The sequence below is a fragment of the Saccopteryx bilineata genome, chromosome 6 (genome assembly GCF_036850765.1).
Source record: "Saccopteryx bilineata isolate mSacBil1 chromosome 6, mSacBil1_pri_phased_curated, whole genome shotgun sequence".
In the NCBI taxonomy this organism is placed as follows: Eukaryota; Metazoa; Chordata; class Mammalia; order Chiroptera; family Emballonuridae; genus Saccopteryx; species Saccopteryx bilineata.
The window spans coordinates 73,188,380-73,215,818 of record NC_089495.1 but is presented as its reverse complement, the minus strand read 5'-3'; the positions used below and the strand labels follow the sequence as shown (position 1 = coordinate 73,215,818).

The 27,439-nt window shown below is 41.4% G+C and overlaps 1 protein-coding gene across 16 annotated transcripts in view; it reads right to left on the bottom strand.

Annotated features, from left to right (window-relative positions):
• Positions 1–5,925, bottom strand: part of MYCBP2 (MYC binding protein 2) — a 333,902-nt gene extending 327,977 nt beyond the window's left edge. For 8 of the 16 annotated variants that reach the window (XM_066236388.1, XM_066236391.1, XM_066236392.1 and 5 more), the window contains exon 1: positions 4,620–5,924. In XM_066236388.1, coding sequence (XP_066092485.1) covers positions 4,620–4,927 — 308 coding nt within the window. In that variant the 5' untranslated portion in view covers positions 4,928–5,924. Of the gene's footprint in view, positions 1–4,619 lie in introns of all 16 variants that reach the window. The other 8 variants (XM_066236394.1, XM_066236402.1, XM_066236393.1 and 5 more) reach the window with 2 other exon arrangements.
• Between the last annotated feature and the right edge of the window lie 21,514 nt (positions 5,926–27,439).

Below are 27,439 nucleotides of genomic sequence, written 5' to 3'. Positions count from 1 at the left end.
TTCTGCTGTAGCCCCCCACCCCGGTCAAGGCACATATGAGAAAGCAATCAATGAACAACTAAGGTGGCGCAACAAAGAATTGAAGCTTCTCATCCCTCTCCCTTCCGGTCTGTTTGGCCCTATCTGTCCCTCTCTCTGTCTCTGTCTCAAAATAAAATTAAAAAAAAAAGAAAACAAAAATACTAACTCAGAAAGACATCTACACCCCAATGTTCTTTGCAGCATTATAACAGCCAAGACATGGAAGCAACTTAAGTGCTCATCAATGCATGAATGAAGAAAATGTGGTATTATATATACAATGAAATATTTAACCATAAAAAGAAGTAAATCTTGCCATTTGCAACACCGTAGACAAGGTTTTAAGGGCATGATGCTACATGAAATAAAACAGAAGAAAAACAAATACTGTATGACCTCACTCACATGTGAAATCTGAAAAAAAACAAAAACCAAACTCATAGATTCGGAGAACAGATTGGTAGTTGCCGGAAGGGAGTGGGAGTGGGCCAGGGAGGGGAGATTGAGCAAAATGGGTGAAGATGGTCCAAAGGTACAAACTTCCAGATATAAAATTTATAAATAAGTCATGAAGTTGCAATGTACAGCATGATGACTACAGTTAATAATACAGTATTGTACACATATTTTAAAGCGCTGAGAATAAACTGTAAAAGTTTTCATCACAAGAAAAAATATAACTGTGTGGTAATGGATGTTAACTGGACATGTTATGGTGATTTATTTCACAACATATACAAAAATGGAATTATTATGTTGCTCAATTAAAAAAAAATTTTTAATGGAGGCACAGAAGTTACGTAATACACACAAGGTCACACTGCTAAAAAGTGGCAGTCAAGATTTAAAACCAATGGAGCTTTAGAGGACAACCTCCCAACCACTCCCTTCACCAGAATGCTATCAAAGTCATTAATGCCTTTAGGCTACCTTCCCTCAACTTCTCTACTGTACATCTAAAACAGGGACGGGAACCTATGGCTCACAAGCCAGATGTGGCTCTTTTGATGACTGCATCTGGCTCGCAGACAAATCTTTAATTAAAAAAATAATGTTAAAAATGTAAAACATTCTCATGTATTACAATCCATTCATTTCCTACCACTCATGTTCATGGTTGTGGATGGCTGGAGCCAATCACAGCTGTCCTCCGGGACAACATCAAATTTCTATTGGATAATGCTTAATGCAGGGGTCCCCAAACTAGGGCCCTCGGGCCACATGTGGCCCCCTGAGGCCATTTATCCGGCCCCTGTCGCACTTCCGGAAGGGGCACCTCTTTCATTGGTGGTCAGTGAGAGGAGCATAGTTCCCACTGAAATACTATACTGGGTCAGTTTGTGATTTAAATTTACTTGTTCTTTATTTTAAATATTGTATTTGTTCCCGTTTTGTTTTTTTACTTTAAAATAAGATATGTGCAGTGTGCATAGGGATTTGTTCATAGTTTTTTTATAGTCTGGCCCTCCAACGGTCTGAGAGACAGTGAACTGGCCCCCTGGGTAAAAAGTTTGGGAACCCCTGGCTTAACGTATGCGGGTCGTTTTATGGCTCTCATGTAATTACATTTTAAAATATGTGGCGTTCATGGCTCTCTCAGCCAAAGAAGTTCCTGACCCCTGATCTAAAACATAATCCAAAGTAATTAACTCATTCAATGCTGACTGATAACTACCTCGCCTTTTATTCCTTAAAACACAAGCTTGTTCTCACCTCAGTCGTTATTATATTTTCCTAAAAGACTCCTCCTCTAGACCTGCTTTCCCATCATGAATCAACTTCAATGTCAATTCCCAAAGAAACCACCCTACCTAAAATAGCCTCCCCACTACAAACTGTCTATCACATTAATTTTCTTCATAGTTACTTATCACTATCAGATATTATCAGTCGTTTATTTCTCCCCACTGGAGTGGAAGTTCCTAGAGAGGAGCGACCTTGTCTATCTTGCTCACTGATGTATCTTCTGCACCTAAAACAGTGCGTGGCCCACCATAGGCACGTGGTATTTACAGAACGGATGCCAGATATTGTGCTAAATACTTGAGTTACCAAAATAAATACAACATAATTCTTACCCTCAATAAACTCCTGATTTTTATATTTATACTTCCCTCCTCCTAACATTTTTCAACAGCTAATGTCTTCACCTGTCATCTTAATCCAGCCTCTGAGATCTCTTTGACCTTTATCCATCACATATACCTCTCTCATTTCTTTAATTTCTCCTTCTACCCATTACCTCAACATCTCCCACTGACACCTCACATCTTTCTACTGTGACCACTTCCTCAAAAAGTATTCAGTGACCTGGAGAGTGTTCTCACTTACTCCAGCATTTAACACTGCTGTGGCCTTTCAATCCACTTTCTTAGGACCAGAGGTGCTATTATCTCATGCTTCTCTTCTTATTTTTATCTTTTTTAAGCTTTCTTTACTGTCTCCTTTCTCTCATTGTTTAAACTTCATGCTCACTAGAGCTTCATCTTCTATTCTTGCTCCATTATGTCTCTGAAATACTTTCATACAGATAGTATCACTCATTCCCAGCTCCAGTTCCCCAAACATATTTAATAAAAAATATGATTAAATTTCTAAGCAAATTCTCAATAATGAATAGTTGCAGGCTAAAACTTAGAAAAAACAAGGTGAACAATAATAAACAACAATGTTCTGAACAAGCAGTAGAGGGTAATATACAAATTAAGGCAGGTTTCCATGAATACTTCTTGAAATGCTTGAACTAATTCCTCATTAATTTTAACTGACAGCTTGTGCAAAAATGGGTCAAAGACTAAAAATCACTCACAAATTTTATATCTGTGGTTAACCTATATTAATTTTGTCTAAAACTTCAATTCTAGCTATCTAGAAACTGTATTATTACATAAGTATAGCAGTAAGAAGTTAAAATGGAATCATACCAATCACAAGTTATTGTATAAGTCGGGAATAACATACAAAATAAATTCAAATTCCTTGACAGAGCTTTGTAAAGATGTACCTACAGTGCCATAATTTTAGAGAATCACAGCTCAAAATTATCAGAGAAAACTGTCTAATAAGGTTTTGTGTTCTTTTCAAAACCATTATCAGGAAACTGACTTGTGCCACTGAGACCTTCAGCTTAGATAGAAAAAGGTAGTTACACACATTTATATCCATACAACAAACTACTCATGTGCCCTATACAGTAAACAATTACAGATATGAGAAGGCTGGTTTACCCCCAAAAAGTGTGAACAAAGCTCCACTTTTACAACTCTCTGCAACAGATAAGAGCCACAGTACATAGTGATAAAACTCCAAATACCTGACTTACAGCCCACCTTTTCATAATGGGAGAAAATGTGACATCTGGTTATTGCCTAACAAACTGCACATTCAAATACAGTAAACTCTGTAACATTTAACAAAATCCTACAATGCTTTCCCCATTTCCCCATGTACTGCAATTAGCTATAAGAAAAAAGATGATGCCAACTCCCAAATACCACTGTCAAAGCCAAGCTGGTGAAACAAGTCAGTCACCATCCTTCAGGGTGCGTGGCAGGCAAAGGCATGGAAGAGATAACAATAGAAGAGCTCTCAGCAGAAAAGACACCCATATTTTAAGAAAAAGAAAATGGAAGTGATTTAACATCTTCTACATCAAAGAAGGTGAAGATACAATCAGTCTAAGAAGAAACCCAGGAACTACTCAAATTTTCGATAGTTGGTGGCAGCTGAACACTATCAGCTGTCATATTCTTAAGTTCTTCAGCATTCCCCTTTTCCCCACAAAACCCTTCAACACTAAAGGCTGTAAGTGACAGAGGAAACAGAACACAAGATGAAGGGAAATGGCTGATGGAACATCAGAACACAAGAGCAGCTGCAACCACGTTTTTGAAGGCCAGTTATCAAAGTACAGCTCTAAAGATCTGAATCAGACACCTTTCACATCCATATAAATCTCCATCTGCATCCCTTTTGTTTAATTCTCTTAAATTACCATATAAATAACCCAGGCTTATTACCTGGAACGCACCATAAATATAAATATATTAATATATACGAATACACAAACGTATATAAACACTATGCCTAATCTATTCCACTCTACCTCTAGGTGAAAGGCATATCTGGCAGATTTTATGGGAGGTGGAAAGAGGAGAATGGAATGTCATGGGGGACTGGAGGGTGAGAAATACGTGCAAACACTGTTGCGACAGACACTGGAGACGCCACTGCCCTCACCACTCTTGTAAATTATCTTATGTATTACACGCTTGCCTTTTACCCATCCCTCCTCCTTCCTCAATACACACACACACACACACACACACACACACGTGTCGTAACGGTTACGATGTAACCGACCCGCACCATTACCTTTTCCAGACTCCACTCTCCCAACCTCACTAACCACCCACGAAGACATAACATTAAGAGCAGAAACTGCTGCCACCGCACCCTCCTATCTCAGTGTTTCTAGCACAGCGCGGCGAGCCCTCGCTGAAAGGTAGCTCAGTCCATACGTACGTCGACACGCGCGCACACACGCACACAGGCGCGCATGCCGCGTGTGGCGCAAGGAAGGGCACCGGTAGACGCACCTGGAGGCCGAGTGTCCAGCGCTGCCGCCCCCCTGGTCCCTGTCACTGAGCGCAGCTGTGTAAATCCTCCGGTAGCGGTCGGCCAGGGCCCGGCCTGACAGCAGCAGCTGGTAGTGACCCCGGGAGTCCGCGGCAGGCAGCCCTAGCCCCAGCCCCAGCCCCGCGGCTGCCACGGAGCCCTCAGGAGCCGGCATGAACAGCGCCCCCGGCGCCGGGAAGGAAGAGATGGTGGCGGCTGGGAAGAATCCGTCCCCGCCGGGCCCCGAGGAGGAGGCGGCGGGGGAGGCATTAGCTGCGCACATCATCATCCTCGCCGCCGCCGCCGCTGCCTGGTGCCCGCAGGCCAACAGGCAGACACGCGCGCTCACACACAGACAGCCCTTTTCCAACAACGACGGCTCCGGCGGTGGCCTCTCGCTCCAGCAGCCGGGAGACTACAAAGACAGCGACCACCTTCTCCGCCTCCTCCTTCTTCTTTTCCTCCTCCCTCCCGTACCACCCTCGCCGCTACTGGGGCCGCTCATCTAACACCGCCACCTCGGAAGTCTGAGGAGGAGGCGGTGCCGCCGCTGCTGCTACCGCCGCCGCCGCTCTCACCACCCGGACTACCCGCAGTGGGAAGCTGCTGGCTGCACTGGGCATGCGCCACTCCGTGCACATGCTCAGTAACTCCAGCCTGACTCGCTCCCCACCCCCTCCCCGCCGCCACTCCCTCAGCTTCAGGGCTTTGGGTGTGGGGCGGTGGAGCCGAGCATCTGAAAGAAATCCACTTCTCCGGGTTTTACTCGCAACCTGAGGAAGAGTAAGGAAAGTGCTAGGCGTGCTGTTAACTACAGGCATTCGGCTTCAGGTAATGGGTTCCCTTCAGGTGGAAGAACTGGGATCTGAAAGGAGAGGCAATGTGCCAACCCTCAGAATATGAGTGTTACGTTCTCGTACTCCTGCTGCCTCTCCCCAAAGTGTGTGCTGCCAACATGAAGATTCACCATGAACAGTGCTGGTTAATTCAAAATTCAAGGCAGAGAAGACCAGCCAAATTAGAAGTCCCTCTGGCAATCTTATTTTAGAGTTTTTGTCCTTAGGATTTAATTCTCTTTAAAATAACTTTTACTTACAAAAGACAAGTTAATAAATTCGTGCATTTTTTTTTCTCTATAAAAGTATAATTCACAGTTATGAAAGTATTCACAAGCCAGTTATTCCTAAATTCTTGTTCTCAACATTTACATCAGAGCCAAATCTTAACACAATTATACTTTTCTTAAATACTGTTTTATGGAGTCCACACTCATCCTAAAAGTGCATTCTTATCTCTTGAGGGTTTTCACTTCGTGCGTGGCTTATCTTTTTCTGTCCAGACTTGTATTACTGAAGATAATTCTGGAATATGGCCTAAATTTATAATTGTTACTATATCTGTATAATATTTGGAAATGTCATATCTTTCAAAGATATTATCATTGTTATCTATAAAATGTAACATTTTCTGAGTCCTCTATTCCAAGCTATTCTACTAACCCCTTTTAAGTAAATGTTCTAGAAATATATTTGTCAACGCACCCTGATTTCTAGTATTATTCTTTTGACTCTCAATTTGAAGAGTATAAATTTATGCTCCTGACAAAATCATTAAGTCCTGTCCTCCCAATACTTACTAGCTCTTATGTCTGTGGCTCTTCTTTAAATATCTTTCCCTTAAAAAAAAAAAGGAGTGGGAAAGTAAATTAATTCTAGTTGAAGAGGAGGAGGAATTAGTGAAGGAATACATTTATCTGGGGCTTTAAATGATAGATGTCATTTTGATTTTTTTAAAAAGCCAGAAATGAGATCATGAAAACATAGGGACAAAGGGCAAGCATACATCATCATAATATTTTTGTATAGTGAGTAGCCCTGTTAAACAATTTTCGTCTTGTTTTTTCAACTATCTTATAAACTTCTTCAGAGCTTCTCTCATTTATCTTTGTGTCTTCCTCAGCCCCTAGTTTAGAACCTTGTGCATAGATAGTATCCAATAAGTATTTGTTAGGCTAATACCTGTTCTGGAGTTTCAGCAGTTTCAAGCTCAATGTTGAACAGAAAGCCCCCTTCCCCAACCCTGGGGTGAGATCCAAGACACAGGTATAGAGGCAACTAAAGGTTAGTGGATTTAAAGGTCTGAACATGTAGGAACTGCTATAAGGGCTCATTACCGTAGCAGAAGTGAAGGAGGTAGCCAAAGGCTCTGACAGTCCAACTCTCCTACTCTTATGTCTTTGGGCAAGTTTTGACCTCTAAATAATAGTCAAATTAATACTACATGAGATTATGGGAGGACTTCAAGCATCTGGGATGTTTACCTCAGCACATGGCTTTTCACAAGTGGTAGCACACAAAATGAAACATTTAGAATTTTTTTCATAAGGATGGGTATGTTGTCTGTGTCCCACATTGATATTCCCAGATCCTAACGCAGGCTCTAGCCCTAAGCAGGAGGGAAATATGTGTATATTGGTTGGATGGATGGATGGATGGATGGATGGATGGATGGACGGATGCACAGAGAAACATGTCCAGGTTAGGCTTAGGTGGTGGCATGTGCAGTCATTGTCCATTGACAGTTACTAGTGGGGACTGACCGAAGTGGCTGCACTGGCCTCGAGTTTTTCTCATTTCTTCCTGAATTTCACCATACCCTTCAGTCCCAAACAGGCCTTTTCCTAAGCCTTTGGGTACACACAAAACCCGGTAACTGGATAATTTCCTAAGGAACCGGTTGTCACCCAGCGGTGCAACTAGGCGTGCGCAGAATTGAACACAGCTTGCTTAGGTATTATACTGAGGGTGGCATTTCTGTTGCGGTTGGCAGCGTTTCCTTTCGCAGTAGCGACAGCGGCAGCTCTACTCTAAATTGATAGCCAATGCAGCGTTTTCTTTCCTCCTCCTCTTCCTGCCTCCGCAGTGTGCACTACCCTGTCACTGCAACTGCTGCAGCTACTGCCTTGGCAGCTGGGCACCTTGGAACGCTCCCCTGGGGTGGCAGGGAATGGGGCGCTGGCCGGGAAGGAAAGGACGATTGGAGTCACCCTTATTTCCACTGTCAAGAGGACGTGAAGGGGAGGGTGGTCCCCAAGGCAAGTCTCAAGAGTCACCTGAACCGTCATTCTGAGGAAGGAAGATGTAGGTTTCTCAAAATGTGCAGCCAGCGTCCCTCCCACCAATTCTGCTCACCCTACTACTCACTGCCTTTCGCTGCTGTGTTCTGGTGTGTGTGTGTGTGTGTGTGTAGGGGCAGGTTATTCAAGGAAATGTGCATAATGAAAGAACATAGAGGGCTTTGCTTTTGTTGTTTTGTTTTGTTTTTAGTCCCACTGAGTGTGGTTTCTGTACTTTCCGCGCTGCCATCTTAGCTTTATCTTCTGGCCAGGCTGAGCATGTGTGTGCATTTGTGTTTGGAGGGAAGACTAGAGGCGTGGGGGAGAGTGGAAGGAGCCGTTGGGCGGGTCGGGTGTTAGAATTCCCTAGACAGGAGTTCAGGGCACAGTCGCCCTCAAAAAAAAAAATAACATTGAACTAAGTAAGGCAAATCCTGATTTTAACCACTTTATTAGTGAAACACGTGCGTAGTATTTTGTAGTCTTCGTGGTTGATAACATGCTCATTTCTCAAAAGCATCTCTCTTGTTAATGATCATATAAAACTATGGCTTTATCTGTCATCGATATGGGCACAGATTTTGTCAGTCTTTACCTTGGAAATTCCAAACATGCAACTATAATGTTCTAAACTCTACAGATTTAAATATTTTGTACTCTTTCTTTAAGGGTATTTTTTAAAAAAAGGCTCTGAGCACTGATGTATTCAAAAACACCACAGAAACCATAAACTATGTAAGAGAACAATTATTGATGTTGTTAGTTTCATTTTAAAGGTTAATATTGTACAAATGCTTCAAGAATACAAACACAGGAAGCATGTATATTATCAGAAACATCTAGACTGCTGAAAATGCTGTGGTCAAGAGTCTTGAGTTTGTTTCCCCAATTTGTACAATGATGTGTTGGAGCATTTAAAAACAAATTTGGTAGCTGAAAGCATTTTAAAACAAGCTTGAGGCCCTGGCCGGTTGGCTCAGTGGTAGAGCGTCGGCCTGGTGTGCAGGAATCCCGGGTTCGATTCCCCACCAGGGCACACAAGAGAAGCGCCCATCTGCTTCTCCACACCCTCCCCCTCTCCTTCCTCTCTGTCTCTCTCTTCCCCTCCCGCAGCCAAGGCTCCACTGGAGCAAAGTTTGCCCTGGCGCTGAGGATGGCTCTGTGGCCTCTGCCTCAGGCGCTAGCTTGGCTAGCTTGGCTCTGATTGCGGCAGAGCGATGCGCCAGATGGGCAGAGCATCGCCCCCTGGTGGGCGTGCCGGGTGGATCCCTGTCCGGCGCATGCGGAGTCTGTCAGACTGCCTCCCCGTTTTTTGGCTTCGTAAATAAATAAATAAACAAACAAGCTTGATAGCTGAGAACACGTGGGAAGAAAAAAATACTCAGGCTTGAAGAGTGAAGATCCTTCACTCTTTAAACTTTGCTTTTTAAGGACCACAGATTTCTGGATTCTTGACAAATATGACCATATAGCACTTTAAAATAAAATATATTTTATATGATCAACTTAATACTCCAAACTGACCAGAAAATTCAACATAACAATTGAAATTCTTTTAAACATAATTTACATGTTGGCTCCTTTAGATATCTTGACTCTTGCTTTAAACAACTGCATTTTTAGAGCCTTGGAAGATTCGGTAATTTGTAAGTATGGAGAGTTAATGCTTTTTTGTTTTTGATATTAGTTTTTAAAGTTATAAATATATACAAATTATATATTCAAATTTTCTTAGAAGTAAAAAATTGAGATTCTAGGTTGGCTGACTTATATATGGACATTTTTGTCCCTGAAAAATTATGCTAAAATATTTATTAGTAGGAGAGGTACTCTTTGAAGTATGAGAATTTGCTAATATATATTTGAATACAAGTCACATTTTTTAAAAACCTCATGGATGTGATGCATTTTAGACCAAACAATGCTTTCGCAATTCATATAGAAAGTCATATCAAGTGTAACTCTTTAAAAGAGAGAAATGTAAAAACCATACCATTATTTTCCTTAAATGGAAAGTGGGGAGGCAGAATGACAGGCTCCAACATGCACCCCAACTGGGACCCACCTGGAAAGCCCCCTACAGGGTGAGGCTTTGCCCATCTGGGGTAGCTGCTCCACTGCTCAGCAACTGAGCTATTTTAGCTCCTGAGGCAAGGCTACAGAGCCATCCTCAGCGCCCAGGGCGTTTGCTCCAGTGGAGCCATGGCTGCAGGAGGAGAAGAGAGAGAGAGAAGGAAGAGAGGGAGGAGTGGAGAAGCAGGTGGTTGCTTCTCCTGTGTGCCCTGACCAGGAATCAAACCTGTGATGTCCATATGCTAGGCCCATGCTCTACCACTGAGCCAACCTGCCAGGGCCAGAACCATACCATTTTAATCTTGAAAACTTTAGCATAGTTTCAATATAGTGAGTTTTTGGAATTTTAACTGATACCTACAATTTGACATATAATAGTCAAAATAGATGACAGTTTCTTCCCAAGTGGCTGGTGGCTATGGTACACTTCTAGGATCAGAAATTATCAATCATCCATGGCTCACATTCTCTATGATTAACATCAAAATCTTAGTCTCACCTAGTTCAACTTCTTGTTTTGATCAATATTTTTACTTTTATATTTTGAAAGTAAAAAGTCAATTTACTAGTTCTTCATAAGTAATTCTCTTAAAAATATGTAGTTTGCCCCTCCCCCACTTTGTTTTTAAAATTATGTCATGTATGTTAATTTACATGTTGGCTCCTTTAGATATCTCGACTCTTGCTTTAAACAACTGCATTTTTAGAGCCTTGGAAGATTCGGTAATTTATAAGTATGGAGAGTTAATACATGCTCCTAACTGGGGCGGAAACTTTTAAAAGTTTTTAGAACATATAATTTCAGAAAAATAGTTATATTTTTTCTAAATCAATGTGTATAAGTGACAGCATTTCTTTAATATAGACAGAATAATTTTATCTGTATGATGGCAAATATTGGGAACTGGGTTATTTATGTGGGAAAGACAACACTGCTTCCAGGGGAAAACTGTGGCTTCCCTACAGGTAATCTTCAAGTCCATCTCTACGTGGGGGTGGGATGGTATGCCGATAATTTGTTTGTGTGCTTCTGAGTGCAGTCCTCTCCATTTCTCTGCTCTGCTCTGTATAGCAGGGGAATGACCCTGCAAACTACATTCTCCAGGCTCCTTTGCCTGCTAGCTTCAAGTTAGTTTTAACCTGTGGGGTAAGATGGGGGATTCAAAGTGGGAAGGGAGAAACCTGCCCCCAGCCTTGCCTCTTATCTGCTTTTGCTTTGGACAATAGCTCCTCTGTCATTCCATTCCAGCTTCTGCTGGGCAGTTTCTCCCACCATGATCCAGCTCCAGCCAGGTATACTCTGATGTGTTCTTACTGGACAGTCCCACCTTCTGGAATCTGGTAACAGCATTGCCTCCTTGGTCTCTTCAGCTCTAGGGATTGGAGTGGCTTCCTCAAGATGTCTCTGCACCTTGTTTGCCTTCTCAGCTCCTCTCATATCATTGCAATTAGTTCCCCATATGTATCCAATTCCCTCCCTTAATGACCTGGCATGCACGTGTCTGTTTCCTGTTTGGATCCTGAATGATACAGATAGTCTTCCCTCCAAACAATAGACCTGATTTGACGTTTCAGCCAAATGATAGTACCCATCATCTTTCATCTGGCCTTTAAAGTTTATGGATCTGACCTCAACCAGAAAAACAGAAAACTGCTTTGAAGACAATATTGATCGACTCACCTACACCTATTCCAAATTCCCTTCTTTCTTGCCTCCCTCTACTATAAAGAAAAAAAAAGAAAGAAATATTCTCTCTGTGAGCCTCTCCTATATCTAGGGTTGGCTTTGGGACATAATTCAGGCCAGCAAGATGAAAGAAAATCTGCTGGTACTACTTCTGTCTCCCTTTATTTCTTAAAAATGGTCAGGACAGGATGGATGATGTTTGTGGCCATGAGACGAAGGTCTGAGATAAAGGCCCAGAGCATCACGGACTTATGATGCTGTAGAGCCATTGAGCAGCCTCAAACTTATTTTTATGCATGATGAAAACAAACTCAAAATTGTCTCAGTGACTGTTATCAAAATATTCTGTTACTTGTAGCTAAAAATGTTCTTATTGGGTATGCCAACCCCAGCATCTTGTCAAAAAAACAACAACAACAACAAAAAAACTCTCTAGCTTCTATCAGTAGTCTGTCTGAAAAAAAGAAAGAAAAATATTTATGGAAAATAATTAAAATCCATTCTTTTTCCTAGAGCCTACATTTTCTTAATTTATTCAAGTCAACCATCAAAAAATTCACTAAATTTGAGTTTATATCATGCCTTTGAGTTTATTAAAGGTTTCTATAGTGATGTGTCTCCCAGATACCCTTTTAGGTCCGAGGACTTATTCCCCCAGCTGCTGGGAGTTTCAACTGCTGGCTGCTCACAGCTGTGCCCCTTCCCATAAATTGATCTGGATCTTAGAGCTGTCTGACCCAAATTTCTAACCTTCTCCAGGGGAAGCCAACGTGAGATAATAGTCCATGTTGTAGACAAAGGCCTGGCCCTCTGACCTTAATTCAAGATGACTCAGGAGAGTCTTCTAAGCTCTAGAACTCCACATGAAATTAGCTCAGGCCTTTTTTGCAACTGCATTGTCATTCAATTTTTCTTTTCCTCTTGACTGATCCTGCTTTTCTAATTCATTCACAGGCAGTATTATTGAAAGCACTATGCCCTGGCTAGTTGGCTGAGTAGTAGAGCATCAGCCCAGCGTGTAGATGTCCTGGGTTCAATTCCCAGTCAGGGCACACAGAAGAAGTGACCATTTGCTTCTCCACACACCCCCCTTCTCTTCCTGGAGCCATGGCTCAGTTGGTTCCAGCACATCAGCCCCAGGCACTGAAGATGGTTCCATGGAGCCTCCGCCTCAGGTGCTAAAAATACCTTAACTGCGAGCATGGCCCCAGATGAGGGTTGCCTGGTAGATCCCAGTCAGCGCACATGCAGGTGCCTGTCTTTCTATCTCCCCTCTTCTCACTTGAAAAAGAAGAAAAAAGAAAACACTCTACAATAAACTGCCTGCATGCAAGCCTCCTTCTCTGAGTCTGTTGACCAGGGAACCTGATTTAAGTTAGTTGGTATGGGGAGTAGTCTGAAGAAGTAGACTCTAAAATGGGATTTTGAGGCTGGATCTTCCATTGGTCAGGTAACCAAAAGGACCCAATCTGTGATAGACAGGTTTTTTTTTTTAAGATTTTTAAAATTTTTTATTTATTTATTCATTTTAGAGAGGAGAGAGAGAATGAGAGAGAGAGAGAGACAGAGAGAGAGAGAAAGGGGGGGAGGAGCAGGAAGCATCAATTCCCATATATGCCTTGACCAGGCAAGCCCAGGGTTTTGAACTGGGTGACCTCAGTGTTCCAGGTCAATGCTTTATCCACTGCGCCACCACAGGTCAGGCAAATAGACAGTTTCTAAGGTGACCAATCCCATGATATCTCTCTCCTAATATCCCTACCCTTGTATAAATTTCTCCCCTTATGTGTGGATAAGACCTGCAATTTCCTCCTAACCAAAAGAATATGGCAAAAGTGACAGATTAGACATATGTGATTAAGTCACATAGTATTATCACTCCCATCTTGCTGGGACCTCTCTCCCTTACTGACTTTAAAGAAGAAAGCTGCCAGGTTGTGAGCCACCACATGGAAAGGTACATATGGCAAGGAGCTGATGGTAGCCTACGACCAACAACCAACAAGGACTGAATCCTTCAGCCTGACAAGGAACTAAATTCTACCAAAATCCATATATGTTTGGGAGTGGTTCCTTTCCCAGTTGAGTGTCAGATCCAGCTGACACCTTGTTTGCAGCCTTGCAGAGGACAGAGCTAAGCTGTCCCCATTCTTCTAATGCACAGAATCTGTCAGCTAATAAATGTGTGTCATATTAAGCCACTAAGGTTGTGATAATATTGTTGTGTAGAAATAGAAAACTAATGGACTATCATTGACGATGAATAGCACCTTGATAGCCCCGGTGTGTGATGGGTGGAATTGTGCGATTGCTGAAATTTCACTGGAAGTGAACTGAGATGCTATACTTGTAAATGGGAATGCACTTGCAAACTTTTGAAAGATTCAAGGTAAGTGTTCATTATAAAAACATTGAACTAGATTTCTCTAGCTGAGTGCCGAAAATACACTGAAGAAAGACAATGAAATGCTGAAAGTTAGCATTGCAGTGATCTGAGGTGTGCCAGACATGTATCTTCTTATACAGTACAGAGTAAGTTATCACACTTTGCTCTTCCTACCACAAAGGAAGGACAGTACCTGCTAGGCTTCTCTGGGTGCTACAGGCATAATATTTGCTGGAGAGTATTGCTCTGACACATTTCCAGAGTCACAACAGATGGCTGCCAACTTTAAGTGGTGCCCAGAGCAGGAACGGATTCTGTGTTATCCCTTTAAGTTTGGGGCAAGCAATTCTGCTTCTCAGACCATACAACACAACAGAACCTATGCCGTTAGATGTATCAGAGGTGGTGAAAGAAGCTGTGGAATGAGTGGGAAGTTTCAACGGGAAAATCACGGAGAAAAATGTAAGGGTCCTGGATCAAGGCAAAAAAAAAATGTTTAGCAAAATAATAATAATAATAATAATACACTTTGAAAAATGACTCCTGGAAGGCTATATGAGCCTTGGTACAGAGTACCTCACCTTGAGATGTCAGGTGATAATAACTACCCGCCAGAAGCTAAGTTTTGTCAGACCCACCAAATCATAAGGTCTGGTGGGCCCAGAAAAACCCCCTGCTAGAATGGTAAGATGGAGGTAATATACCCAGGATTGGGCATGAGCAGGACCCAAGTACCAGTAAGATGCATGAATATGTGGACAGAGTTCTATGTCCTTAACCACTCTTGCACTGGTACCTGATCAAATGCATGCCTGCGTGGAACTGGGGAGTCCCTTATGATTGGCTAGTAGAGGAGGAAAAAAAAGCTGAGTTTGCACCAGCCAAGGCTGAATTGGTAAGGTGGGTACAAACTGAAATGAGCTGCTGCTGCTGCTGCACACTGATCTGATAGTGACGAGGCAGAATCCTCCCAGTGGTTCAAACTTCACGTGTTACACATGGTCATACATTTACACATAATGAGAAGTGGCCTGAAGTAAGAATACATAAGATGCATGGGTAGTGGAATATGGCCTGGCTGTTTGGGAGGGGCCTGGAAGTAGAAAGGTTGGATAAATGGGGAAAAGGAGGTCTGTGGAAGAGGCATGTAAATGGACCTATGGGAGAGGGCAAGAAGTGTGACTATCTTTGACTCACTGGTGATGTCCATCAGGTAACATCCCACCTTGGAAGAGATAATAAAGGACCACATAGACGTGATGACTCCACCAGTTGGTATCAGCTAGACTCTGCTACCTACTCAGGGCACAGAGAGCCCGTCCACAGAGCAGCCATGGTGCAGAGATGGAGGATATGCCTGTGGCAAGGATGGAAATTATGTATGGAACTGAACAAAGGGGGCTCCCATTTTACAGTGCTGATCTAGCTACTACTACTGCCAAATGTACAACCTAGCAGTATAAGAGACCAACACTAAGCCCCCAATATAGCACAGTCCCTTAAGGAGACCAACCAGCCACCTGATAGTTTATTTATATTGTACTCTAATGGGCCAGCAATTCAGCTTGGCTGGAATTGATACATATTCTGCTATGGATTTGCCATTTTTGCCCACATTGGCCAGAATGATTATCTGAAGGCTTACAGCATTTTGTTTCAGATCTGTATGGATCCTGAAAAGCACTGTCTCAGACTGAGGGGCCCACTCTATGAATGAGGTACGCTAGTGGGTATATGTCTGTGGTAGACTAAATAATGACCCCCTCCAAAGTTATCCACATTGTAATCCTCAGGACTATATTACCTTATGTGGCAAAAGGGGCTTTGCAGTTGTGATTAAGTTAAAGATCTTGAGATGGGGAGATTATCCTAGATTATCCATGTAGGCCCAATGTAATCACAAGGGTCTGTATAAGAATGGGTCAGGAGCCTGACCTGTGGTGGCACAGTAGATAAAGCATTGACTTGGAACACTGAGGTCACCAGTTCAAAACCCTGGGCTTGCCTGGTCAAGGCACATATGAGGGTTGATGCTTCCTTCTCCTCCCCTCCTTTGCTCCCTCTCCTCTGTAAAAAAAATGAATAAAATCTTTAAAAAAAAACTAATTAGAAATAATAATTTTTTAAAAAGTGGGTCAGAGTGAGAGCAGGCAATGTAACAGTGGAAGCAGAGTTAGCAAAGATGTGATAGAACCAGAGAAGAGATTTGAAGATGCAGTGCTACTGGCTTTGATGGTGGAGGGGGAGCCATGAGCCAATTAACACAGGAGGCCTCTAAGAGCCAGCAAAGATCTTCCCTAGAACCTCCTGAAGAAATATAGCCCTGCTAACATCTTGATTTTAGGACTCCTGACCACCAGAAATGTAAGTTAGTGAATTTAGTTTCTTTTAACCCAGTAAATTTGTTATAGCAGCAAAAGGAAATTAATACTGTCCATTGAATGCACTTATTCTATCACATAAAATGCCACTCAGAACCTGCTGTTGATAGAATTGCTGATCCAATCAGAGCACAAGCTATACATAATATACTTTAAATTAACACCTGGGGTCCTAATAAGTAGAACATATGAGTCTTAAGAACCCAGAGTGGAAATGGAGGTAGCCTACTCCCAGTGACCCCTTGGAGAATATGTGCCTTCTGTCCTGCTCAGGTTCTGTAGCTCTAGGGCTCCCGGGTCCCAAATTTCTAATGCTTTCACCAAAGAGCATGGTAAGAACCCTGTTGGACTTTAAATGATGGTTGCTCTGATTTACTTCAGGCTCCTCAATCCAAGAGAGACCAGCAGGTCAAGAAAGCAGCCCCTATATTGACAGGAGTAACTGACCCCTGTCATCACAAGTAGACAGGGTTGCTCTTACATATGGGAGCAGGGAAGATTATATATAGCACTTAGGTGAGCCATGGGTGTGTCTCTTAGTATTCCTTACACAATTTTGATGTTAAATGAACAAGTACAATCCCCATGGCTTTCCTCAGAGCTCTCAGGGATGAGGGTGTGGTTGACCCTACGAGGTATACCAACTAGACTAGCGAAGGTTCTAGTTGAGATGATGGCAATCTAGGACAGGTATGGAGAAAGACCAGTATCAATGTTAGTTGTAGCATTGAAACCAACTGTAGCAACAAGGTCTGTCTTTCATCCCACTTATCTCCTCTTTTAGGTTTCTGCAGAAAAAAAAGACTCAGAATCCTTGATGTGACGTGAACTCTAAAGAAGCAAATGAATCTGCCCAATGCTATGGGTGGATTGCAATGGATATTATAATTACTGCCCCAATTATTACCTTTTGGGGATTGAGTCAGTTATCTCCCATTGGTCAGAAGTGTTGGCTGCTGACAGCTCACAGCTAAGCCGTCCTCTGAGCTCTGTCCTCAGGAGAAGGTTGCTGCCTGAGCCACGGTTATATCTCCCTTATGAGGTGCACTTTGCTTCAATGACTTAACACTACCATGGTACAGAGGCCTACTCCTGTTGCCTTAATTTAGGTAGAATTCAAAGGGTCATCACAAGTCCAGAGCTCTCTGTGGGTTTGCCTGATGCTTCTCTTTTTAACTGACCCTCAGTTCAACTTCTCGCTAAACCTACCTAAACCTGCTTCCCTGACTTTTCAGGTTTTGCTCCTAAGTGTGCTCTCCCTTGTAAACTTCCTGCATGCAAGTTTTTGTTCCAGAGCTGATTTCCTTGGGAAGGTAAACTAAGACAATTACTGTGATTAAAAGATATAAAATTTGTCATTGAATTTGCTTGAAATAATGACATTATTCATGACATACCATGTTCCAAATTTTATCTAGCAATACAATACTCAGAAAAACATAACTTTTCCTAATACCTGTTATTTTTCATAATTATGATTCTATTTACACTTAGCTACTGAAAAACAGTAAATTTGCTGTAGTCCTTTCTCCTCCAAGTTCTGAAAAAAATTTGTCAAAATGTTTGTAGCAAATGGAAGCGAAAACTCATCTTCATTACAATAATGGCTGAAAGGACAGGGGTTAATGTAAAGCCAAAAAAACTCTGAACCCCAGACGTTAGTTTTAGCAGGGCAGTCCTCCTTAAGCAATAGGGAAGAGATGGTGTGCTCACTGAAGGTACCTAACTCTCAACTGGATGAAAGGAAGACTTTAGGGACTAGGGCAGTGGTTCTCAAAGTGTGTGCCCTAGAAGATTTCCAGGTGAGCCCTATGGTATTCCAGAGAAATATGTGCCTATTGGGGACCAAAAAAACCAACAGGGTTTTTGGAGTTTAGATTTAGGGGAGACAAAGATGTGGGGGATTGGCTATAAACTGACAGTCTGCCCAACTCCCCACCTCACTTGCCTGATTAGGTTGCAAAAAGGCTGTTAAGCTGTGGTGCTGGATTGTTTACACTACCCTTCATGTTCCCTGGAAAGACTGGAGGCAAGTTTCTTTGTTTGGTGTAAAGTTAAGATGATATGTATGGTGGGGGTTTTCTGCACTCAACACACTAGAGTAAAAAGAGAGGAATTCTTCAATGTATTGATGAGGAAATGAGACTTTGCCTTTCAAATATATGCCCAAACATTGAAAAAATTGCTAGGACACATCAGGCTCATGTTTCTCATAAACACAAGAATGAAAAAACACATTCGCACCAGGACTTGCCAAATTTCTAGGGCACACATGATTTCCGGCCAGGGCACACAGGAGAAGTGCCCATCTGCTTCTCCACCTTTCCCCCTCTCCTTTTTTTCTATCTCCCTCTTCCCCTCCCACAGCCTTGAAGGCTCCATTGGAGCAAAGTTGGCCCTGGCGCTGAGGACAGCACCATGACCTACGCCTCAGGCACTAGAATGGCTCCGGTTGCAATGGAGCAATGCTCCAGATGGGCAGAGCATCGCCCCCTGGTGGGCATGCCAGGTGGATCCTGGTCAGGCTCATGCGGGAATCTGTCTCTCTGCCTCCCTGCTTCTCATTTCAGAAAAATACAAAAAAGTAAAAAAAATACTATTTATTTATTTGTTTGTTTTAAGTTTTTTTTTAGAGAGAGGAGAGAGAGAAAGAGAGAGACACAGGGAAGAGCAGAAAGCATCAACTCCCATATATGACTTGACCAGGAAAGCCCAGGGTTTTGAATCAGTAACCTCAGCATTCCAAGTCAATGCTTTATCTACTGCACCACCACAGGTCAGGCAAATACAGAGTATTTATTTTTAAAACTGCTTTTTCTCCCACAGAAATAGTTTTTGTTACTTCCTAATTTGGACTAGATTAATAAGAATGTCCATATATGTGTAATATAACATTTTATTGGTGTACCTTAATATGACTCATTTCTTGATTTATCTACTACATAATCATATTTTTGGAATAAGATTGAAATTATACATAACTATTTTATTTTATTTTATTTTATTTATTTATTTTTTTTTTTTTGCATTTTTCTGAAGCTGGAAACAGGGAGAGACAGTCAGACAGACTCCCGCATGCGCCCGACCGGGATCCACCCGGCACGCCCACCAAGGGCGACGCTCTGCCCACCAGGGGGCGATGCTCTGCCCATCCTGGGCGTCGCCATGTTGCGACCCTCCTGGGTGTCGCCATGTTGCGACCAGAGCCACTCTAGCGCCTGGGGCAGAGGCCACAGAGCCATCTCCAGCGCCCGGGCCATCTTTGCTCCAATGGAGCCTTGGCTGCGGGAGGGGAAGAGAGAGACAGAGAGGAAGGCGCGGCGGAGGGGTGGAGAAGCAAATGGGCGCTTCTCCTATGTGCCCTGGCTGGAATCGAACCCGGGTCCTCCGCACGCTAGGCCGACGCTCTACCACTGAGCCAACCGGCCAGGGCTACATAACTATTTTAGATTTCTGATATTGCAAAGTGCTTTCCTTCATATTAAGAAATCCTCAAGAAAAAAAATCATTATACTTTTTAGTGAAGTCAGCCTATGTACAAATGTACTTATTCTATAGCTTTCCTTAAAATATCAATTTGGATAAATACTATATTTGGAATATACTTATTACACGAAACTAAATTCTATAGAGGTGTTAAGTACTGATAACCTGTTCCTGTGACCTCCTACTGCTTATACAAGTACAACACATTATATTTAAGGGTATCTTTTCTAATATTTACATTTTTATACTGAAATATTTAAATGGGTCGTTGAGTATTAAATCACCTGCATTTACTATAATCTGATTTTTTTTTTGTATTTTTCTGAAGTTGGAAATGGGGAGGCAGTCAGACAGACTCCTGCATGTGCCCGACCGGGATTCACCCAGCACGCCCACCAGGGGGCGGTGCTCTGCCCATCCAGGGCATTGCTCTGTTGCAACCAGAGCCATTCTAGCGCCTGAGGCAGAGGCCTCAGAGCCATCCTCAGCACCTGGGCCAACTTTGCTCCAATGGAGCCTCGGCTGCGGGAGGGGAAGAGAGAGACAGAGAGGAAGGAGAGGGGGAGGGGTGGAGAAGCAGATGGGCGCTTCTCCTGTGTGCCCTGGCCGGGAACCGAACCTGGGACTCCCGCATGCCAGGCCAAATCTCTACCACTGAGCCAACCAGCCAGGACTATAATCTGATATTTTAATCAAGTAGAGAAAAAAAAGAAATAAATTCACTTAATATCCTTTGCTTTGGGATTTGAAAAATGCTACCTACCCTGGTTTGGTAGGCAGAGGCTACCTTCTCAGTTGTTGGATAGATGTTAACCTCTGGTTCTGTAGACAAACACTACCCTCATAGTCTAGTAGACAGGTAATATCCTCCTGACCCAGTAGACAGGTGCTACTCTCCTGGCTGGTTGACAGGTTTTCCCCTTCTGGTCTGGTAGACACATGCTATTCCTTGTTTACAGATAGATGCTACTTTCCTGGTCTAGTAGACAGATGTGGTCCTTCTGGTCTGACAGAATAATAAAGAAGCAAAGTCTCAGACTAAAGTAGTCCTAAATCATCACTCAGCTTCTGCTCATCAAGCAGAGTAAATGATTCGCTGTTATTTACCCCTGGTGTAAGGCATGAATGGCCACTAAGAAATATATCATGAAATGAATGGGAGACATAATTACTTAACTAGTGTTGCCACAATAGGCTCTGGCGAACACTATCATTTTCCTTCTTAAGCTATTTTGACCAGGAACAAGAGCTATCCAGCTTCACATCAAGCTTTATCAACATTTTTAAGCTGAAGCTAGTGTGTGAACCCCATGAATCTTTGGCCACAGAGAAAATCCTCACTCTAACCCAACCACCGTGTCTACTTCAATTTTAGTCTAGGGTCAGTTCTGGTTCTGCTGTGGCAAGGGAAAAATTAGTTTGGCTCTTTGTAAGTGCAAATAGTAAGTAATTTAACTCTTAATTCAATACAGTATTGAAAACCATTACAGATATTTTCTTTGACACACTCATTTCCTTTGTCACCATTCTCCCTCCCCCACACACAAATCACAAAGTCTTTCTTAAGTGGATTACAAAGTAAACTTTACTTAATCTTTACACCAAGGAAAACATAACAAGAAAACCAAATACTAGTAAATTTTAGAAGTCAACACACCAATATTATTCATAATATTGATGCATAGTCTTTTTGAGTTAGTAGTGCATCTGATATTTTAAAATTTATTATTATTTCAAAGCAATATAAAGTTCTAAAAGTAAACATGGGCCTATTCTAAGGATGTTTACAAAATGCAAAAGAAAATTCATTGCCTCAATGTGCACATATATGTGTGTACAATGTCTTGCCACAGGAATCCATTTGCTAGCCACTATCACAGAACAGAACACCGCCCCTACATTGCTTTCTTCACTCTGATGTAAAAAGATAAAATAGTACAAAAGAAAGAATCAACTTCCTATCCTGTCCAAGGAAAATGCATCCCCCAATTCACAGTGTAGTATGAGACACATTTAAAAATAATAAACACATTAGTCAGTAATAGTATTACAATTCTAATATTCAAAATATTAAGGTTATTTTATGAATTTTTAACTTATTAGAGTATTAGTTTTATATAATTGCACATATCTGACAGCTATTGAATAAACTATGTAAAGCGCACTGCAATGATTCCATACTCTATGTAATTAATGATAGAACAGTACAGTTCTAGAATGCTACAGTAACAGTCTTATATTACCAAGTAGGATCATGGTTTATCCCTATAAGTAAACTTACAATCCAAAATATTTCTGGGGTCACTGTACTGTTTAATTTATTACACTACTTAATACAGCTAATATTCCGAAAGAGGACAACCCTAGTTCATAAAGTGAAATAATTTGACTGGAGAGAAAAGGAAATAGAGGTTTAGCAAAATTTGGCAGAATTCATAAAAACATTTCATTTTTTCCCCATTCCACTCTATACAGAAATCATTACTATGCCATCTTTTTCTTTATGACTATGATAAATTATTTGTCAAAAAGAATCTCAAGAGAGAAAAAAAGAAAGAAAAAGAAATAACCACAATTAGCTGGTTCATCATTACAGTTTCCTTCCCAAGGGAGTGACCTTGGAAAGTAGTAACATTTAAACTTCGTTACTTACTCCCAGCTCTGGTAAATCTCCAGGTACACAAATAAGCATGCATGTATCCATAAATACATAGCTGAAGAAGAAGGAAAATAATTGGCTAAACTAAATTTTAGTTGATATTTGGATTTTTTTTTTTAAGTGAGAGGAGGGGAGATAGTGAGACAAACTCCTTCATGTGCCCCAACCAGGATCCATCTGGCAACCCCATCCAGGACCAATGCTGTCAACTGAGCTCTCCTCAGCACCTGCGGCCAATGCTTGGACCAAGCAAGCCACTGGCTGTGAGAGGAGAAAAGGGAGAGACAGGGGAAAAGACGACGAAAAAAAGCAGATGGGCACTTCTCCTGTGTGCACTGACCAGAAATCGAACCCAGGACTTCCATACGCCGGGCTGATGCTCTATCCACTGAGCAAAACAGCTAGGGCCTGATATTTGGATTTAATACATGCCTCCAATTTTATAATTGTCTTGTATTTCATAGCTAGTCTCCTTTCTAAAATTTAGTTTCTCTAGCACTAAACTAATATTAATATCTTATATTTATATAGCATGCTATAATTTTAAGTATAATTTCCAAAATAAAATCGCATAATGAAGTACTACCACTATATTCTAGAAGAGAAAACTAAGTCCAGAAAGGTTAAAAATTGTGCCCAATATAAAAAAATTAAAATAGAGCTGAGTATTATATTTTACTTTCCAAGATTTAGAATACAGTCCCTAAACCATATATGGATATAGCCTTTTTAACTGAATTTGAGGGAATATATATATATATATATATATATATATATATATAGTATTTTACTGAAGTTGGAAACAGGGAGGCAGTCAGACAGACTCCCGGCATGCGCCCGACTGGGATCCACCCAGCATGCCCACCAGAGGGCGTTGCTTTGCCCATCTGGGGCGTTGCTCTGTTGCAACCAGAGACATTCTAGCGCCTGAGGCAGAGGCCATAGAGCCATCCTCAGTGCTCAGGCCAACTTTGCTATAATGCTGCGGGAGGGGAAGAGAGAGACAGAGAGGAAGGAGAGGGGGAGGGGTGGAGAAGCAGATAGGCGCTTCTCCTGTGTGCCCTGGCCAGGACTCGAACCCAGGACTCCTGCACGCCAGGCCAACACTCTACCACTGAGCCAACCAGCCAGGGCCTCGGGAATATTTTTTAAAACAACTTGGTCTCATTACTTAATCTTTCCATCCCTCAATGTCCTCATCTCTAAAAGGAGATCATAGTACTAACTGCATCAATAGTGTTGTGTTAATTCAAGGAAACTTATACAACAGTGCTCAGTAAATGTTAACCATTTCAATTACGGAGACCACTAATTTTTATATTCTTTTCCTTGGTTTACAAATAATCCTGCTTTTTGGGGGATGACCTTCCTTCTTTTAGTTCAGATTCATCGTTTTCTTTTAGTAGGTCTTCAGTTTCATATATTTGAGGTAGATTTTTAAAAAACTTGCCTCCCATACTTTTATTTATGTGTGTGTATTATGTATATTTTCTTGAGTTTTTAAAATCTATTTTAATTATTGTTGATATACAATATTATATTAGTTTCAACTGTGTAAGTGATTCAACATTTATATACCTCTCAAGGTGATAACACAATAAGTACAGTAACCATTTGTCACTACATAATTATTATGAAATTATTGCCTCTATTCTCTATGCTGTACATTACATCACAGTAACTGGAAGTTTCAATTTCTTAATCTCCTTCCCCCTTTTCACCTAACCTCCTACTTCCCTCCCCTCTGTACTCTGTATCTGTGAGTTTGTTTCTCTTTCACTTTGTATGTTCATTTTTTTTAGATTTCACATATAAGGGAAATCGTGGTATTTGTCTTTGTCCAACTTATTTCACTTAATGTAATATCTTCTAGACCCTTTCATATTGTTACATAGGCAAGACAAAATTCTTTTTATAACTGAGAAATATTCCAGCCCTGGCTGGTTGGCTCAGCGGTAGAGCATTGGCCCGGCATGTAGAAGTCCCAGGTTCTATTCCTGGCTAGGGCACACAGGACAAGCGCTCATCTGCTTCTCCACCCTTCCCTCTCTCCTTTTTCTCTGTCTCTCTCTTCCCCTCCCGCAGCCAAGGCTCCACTGGAGCAAAGTTGGCCTGGCCTCTGAGAATGGCTTCATGGCCTCCGCCTCAAGTGCTAGAATGGCTCTGATTGCAGCAAAGCAATGCCCCAGAGGGGCTGAGCATTGACCCCTGGTGGGCATGCCGGTGGATCCCAGTCAGGTGCATGCAGGAGTCTGTCTGCCTCTCCCCCACTTTTCACTTCAGAAAAATAATAAACAAATAAATAAATAAATAACTGAGAAATATTCCATTGTATATACAGGAATAGGAAAAGTGGGTAAATTACCAGCCATCATTACCTAAAAATATAAATCATAAGTAGGAATACAAGATAATAACAATAATAGTAAGAAAACAATGCAAATAAATCATACAATAATTAATAAATAAATAATAATAAAAGAATTCTGTGTTTTGGTACTCCCAACTATTGATATAAACCTACTTTTGTCCACCTCTGTATATTTACCACTTTATCCAAGTATCTACTGATGGACACGTTGGTTGTTTCCATTTCCTGGCTATTGTAAACAATGCTGCAATAAACATAAGAATGCATATATCTTCTTGAATTGTCGTTTTTGTTTCCTTTGATAAAGTGGAATTGCTGGGTTGTATAGTAGTTCTATTTTTAATTTTTGGAGAACTCTCCATACTGTTTTCCATAGTGGCTGCACTAATTCACAATCCTACCAACAGTGCACAGGGTTCTCTTCTCTCCACATTTTCAAAAATAGTAAGACAACTTATTTGTTGTCTCTTTGATAAGCATTCTGACAGGTGTGAGGTGATATCTCATTGTGATTTTGAATTGCATTTCCTTGATGATTAGAGATGTTGAGCTTCTATTCATGTGTCTGCTGGTCATTTATGTATCTTCTTTGAAAAAATGTTTATTCATGTCCTCTGTGTACTTTTTAATTGAATTGTTTTCTTTTAATATTGAGTTGTATGAGTTTTTTATATATATTTGGACATTAATTTCTTATTGGATATATCATTTGCAAATATCATCTCCCATTCATTAGGTTGCCTTTTTTATCTTGTTGGTAGTTTCCTTCTCTATGCGAAAGCTTGATAGTTATATAGTTTCATTTTTTGTTTTGGTTTGTTGCTTTTGCCCAAGGAGATATATCCCCCAAATATTGCTAAGACTGTTACTAAAGAGTTTATTGCCTATATTTTCTTATAAAAGTGATTTCAGGTCTTACATTTATGTTTTTAATCCATTTTGAGTTTATTTTTGTAGATGGTATAAGAAAGTGGTTTAGTTTCATTTGTCTGTGTTTCTTTGTACAGTTATTGATATATTAAATTTCATTTTTAGTGAATTGCCTGTTCAAATCTTTCATTATTATTTTTTTTGTATTTTTCTGAAGTGAAAAGCTGGGAGGCAGAGAGACAGACTCCCGCATGCACTGACTGGGATCCACTCAGCAAGCCCACTAGGGGGCGATGCTCCACTCATCTGGGGCATTGATCTGTTGCAAATGGAGCCATTCTAGCACCTGAGGCAGAGGCCATAGAGCTATCCTCAGCACCTGGGCCAACTTTGCTCCAATGGAGCCTTGGCTGCAGGAGGGGAAGAGAGAGACAGAGGGGAAAAAAGAGGGGGAAGAGTAGAGAAGCAGATGGGCACTTCTTCTGTGTGCCCTGGCAGGAATTGAACCCAGGACCTCCACATGCCCGGCCAATGCTCTACCACTGAGCCAACTGGGTAGGGCTCTTTCACTATTTTTAGTTGGATTCTTTATTCTTTGTCAGCTTGGGCCCTCTAGGAAACAGATGCCAAAATGGACATATATTATTAATTGTAACTGCATAACTAACTTTATGAAAAAAATGTGAATAGCTAGTAGAATACAATGAGGGAAAGAATTCTTTTCTGTTTTGTGTGTGCGTGTGTATGCACTCATTCTTTGTGTTGTTATTGCTTTCTCTGTTTTAACAGAATATTTGTCTGTCTGGAGTGGAAAAGATACTTCTGCTTTACAAGATCACTTATTACATTATCTTCTAAGAATAGCATCCACCATAGTAGTTGAATTAAGGTTTATTAATATTGAAGTATGAAGCTGCCACCTTTATAATTTTTAAAATTCATTATTGTGAGAGAAACATAAAATTGTGGTTAATGTCAAATTTTGATATTAAAAATAGGCAATTGTTTGTATTAAAGATTTTATTTATTGATTTTAGAGAAAGGAGAAAGTAAGGCAATAAGAGAGGAGCAGGTATGTGCCTTGACAAGGCAAGCCCAGTGTTTTAAACTGGGAACCTCAGCAGCCCAGGTCAACACTTTATCCACTGTGCACCACAGGGCAGGCTACACTTGTTTGTTTTTAAAAATGAAAGATAAAAGTAATTAGAAATAGGTAGCAAAAGTCTCTGACGTTGGTGCTGATTTGACACCTGTGAAAGGAGAGAAGGAAGAAAAGATGACTGGGTAGGAACATCTCCTTGCAGGACAGCTCTGAGTAAGTGTCAGCCAAAACCATAGAGTCCCAGAGCACAGAATGCCTGTCAGAGGAGCCCTGCGGTGGGTGTGAATGGTGAAAGCCTAATACCCTGTGGTGCTCAGTTTCTGTCTGGCAGCAACCTGGAGAGCCTGGCCTTGGTAGGAACCCTGCCGTGGATCCAAAGATGCTGAGGCTACCTGCCAACTACCCTTCTTGCCTCAGTTTCTCCTGAAGGGAGACCTGGGTAATGCGTCTTTATAGCCACAATTGCCCAGTGTTTTCTCATTGATAATAATGAATCCCTTATATAGTTTAAATAGTAATCTTTTATTGGTTGCAGCAAAGCACTAATTGGTTGCATTGTGGCAAATAGCTGTGACTTACCTGTTAACTTTGAGATGTCAGTCACAAAAAGGATAATTACCACTTCCTCATCCAATTCTAAGTCTTCTTTGCCTCATAGGTTGCATGTTATG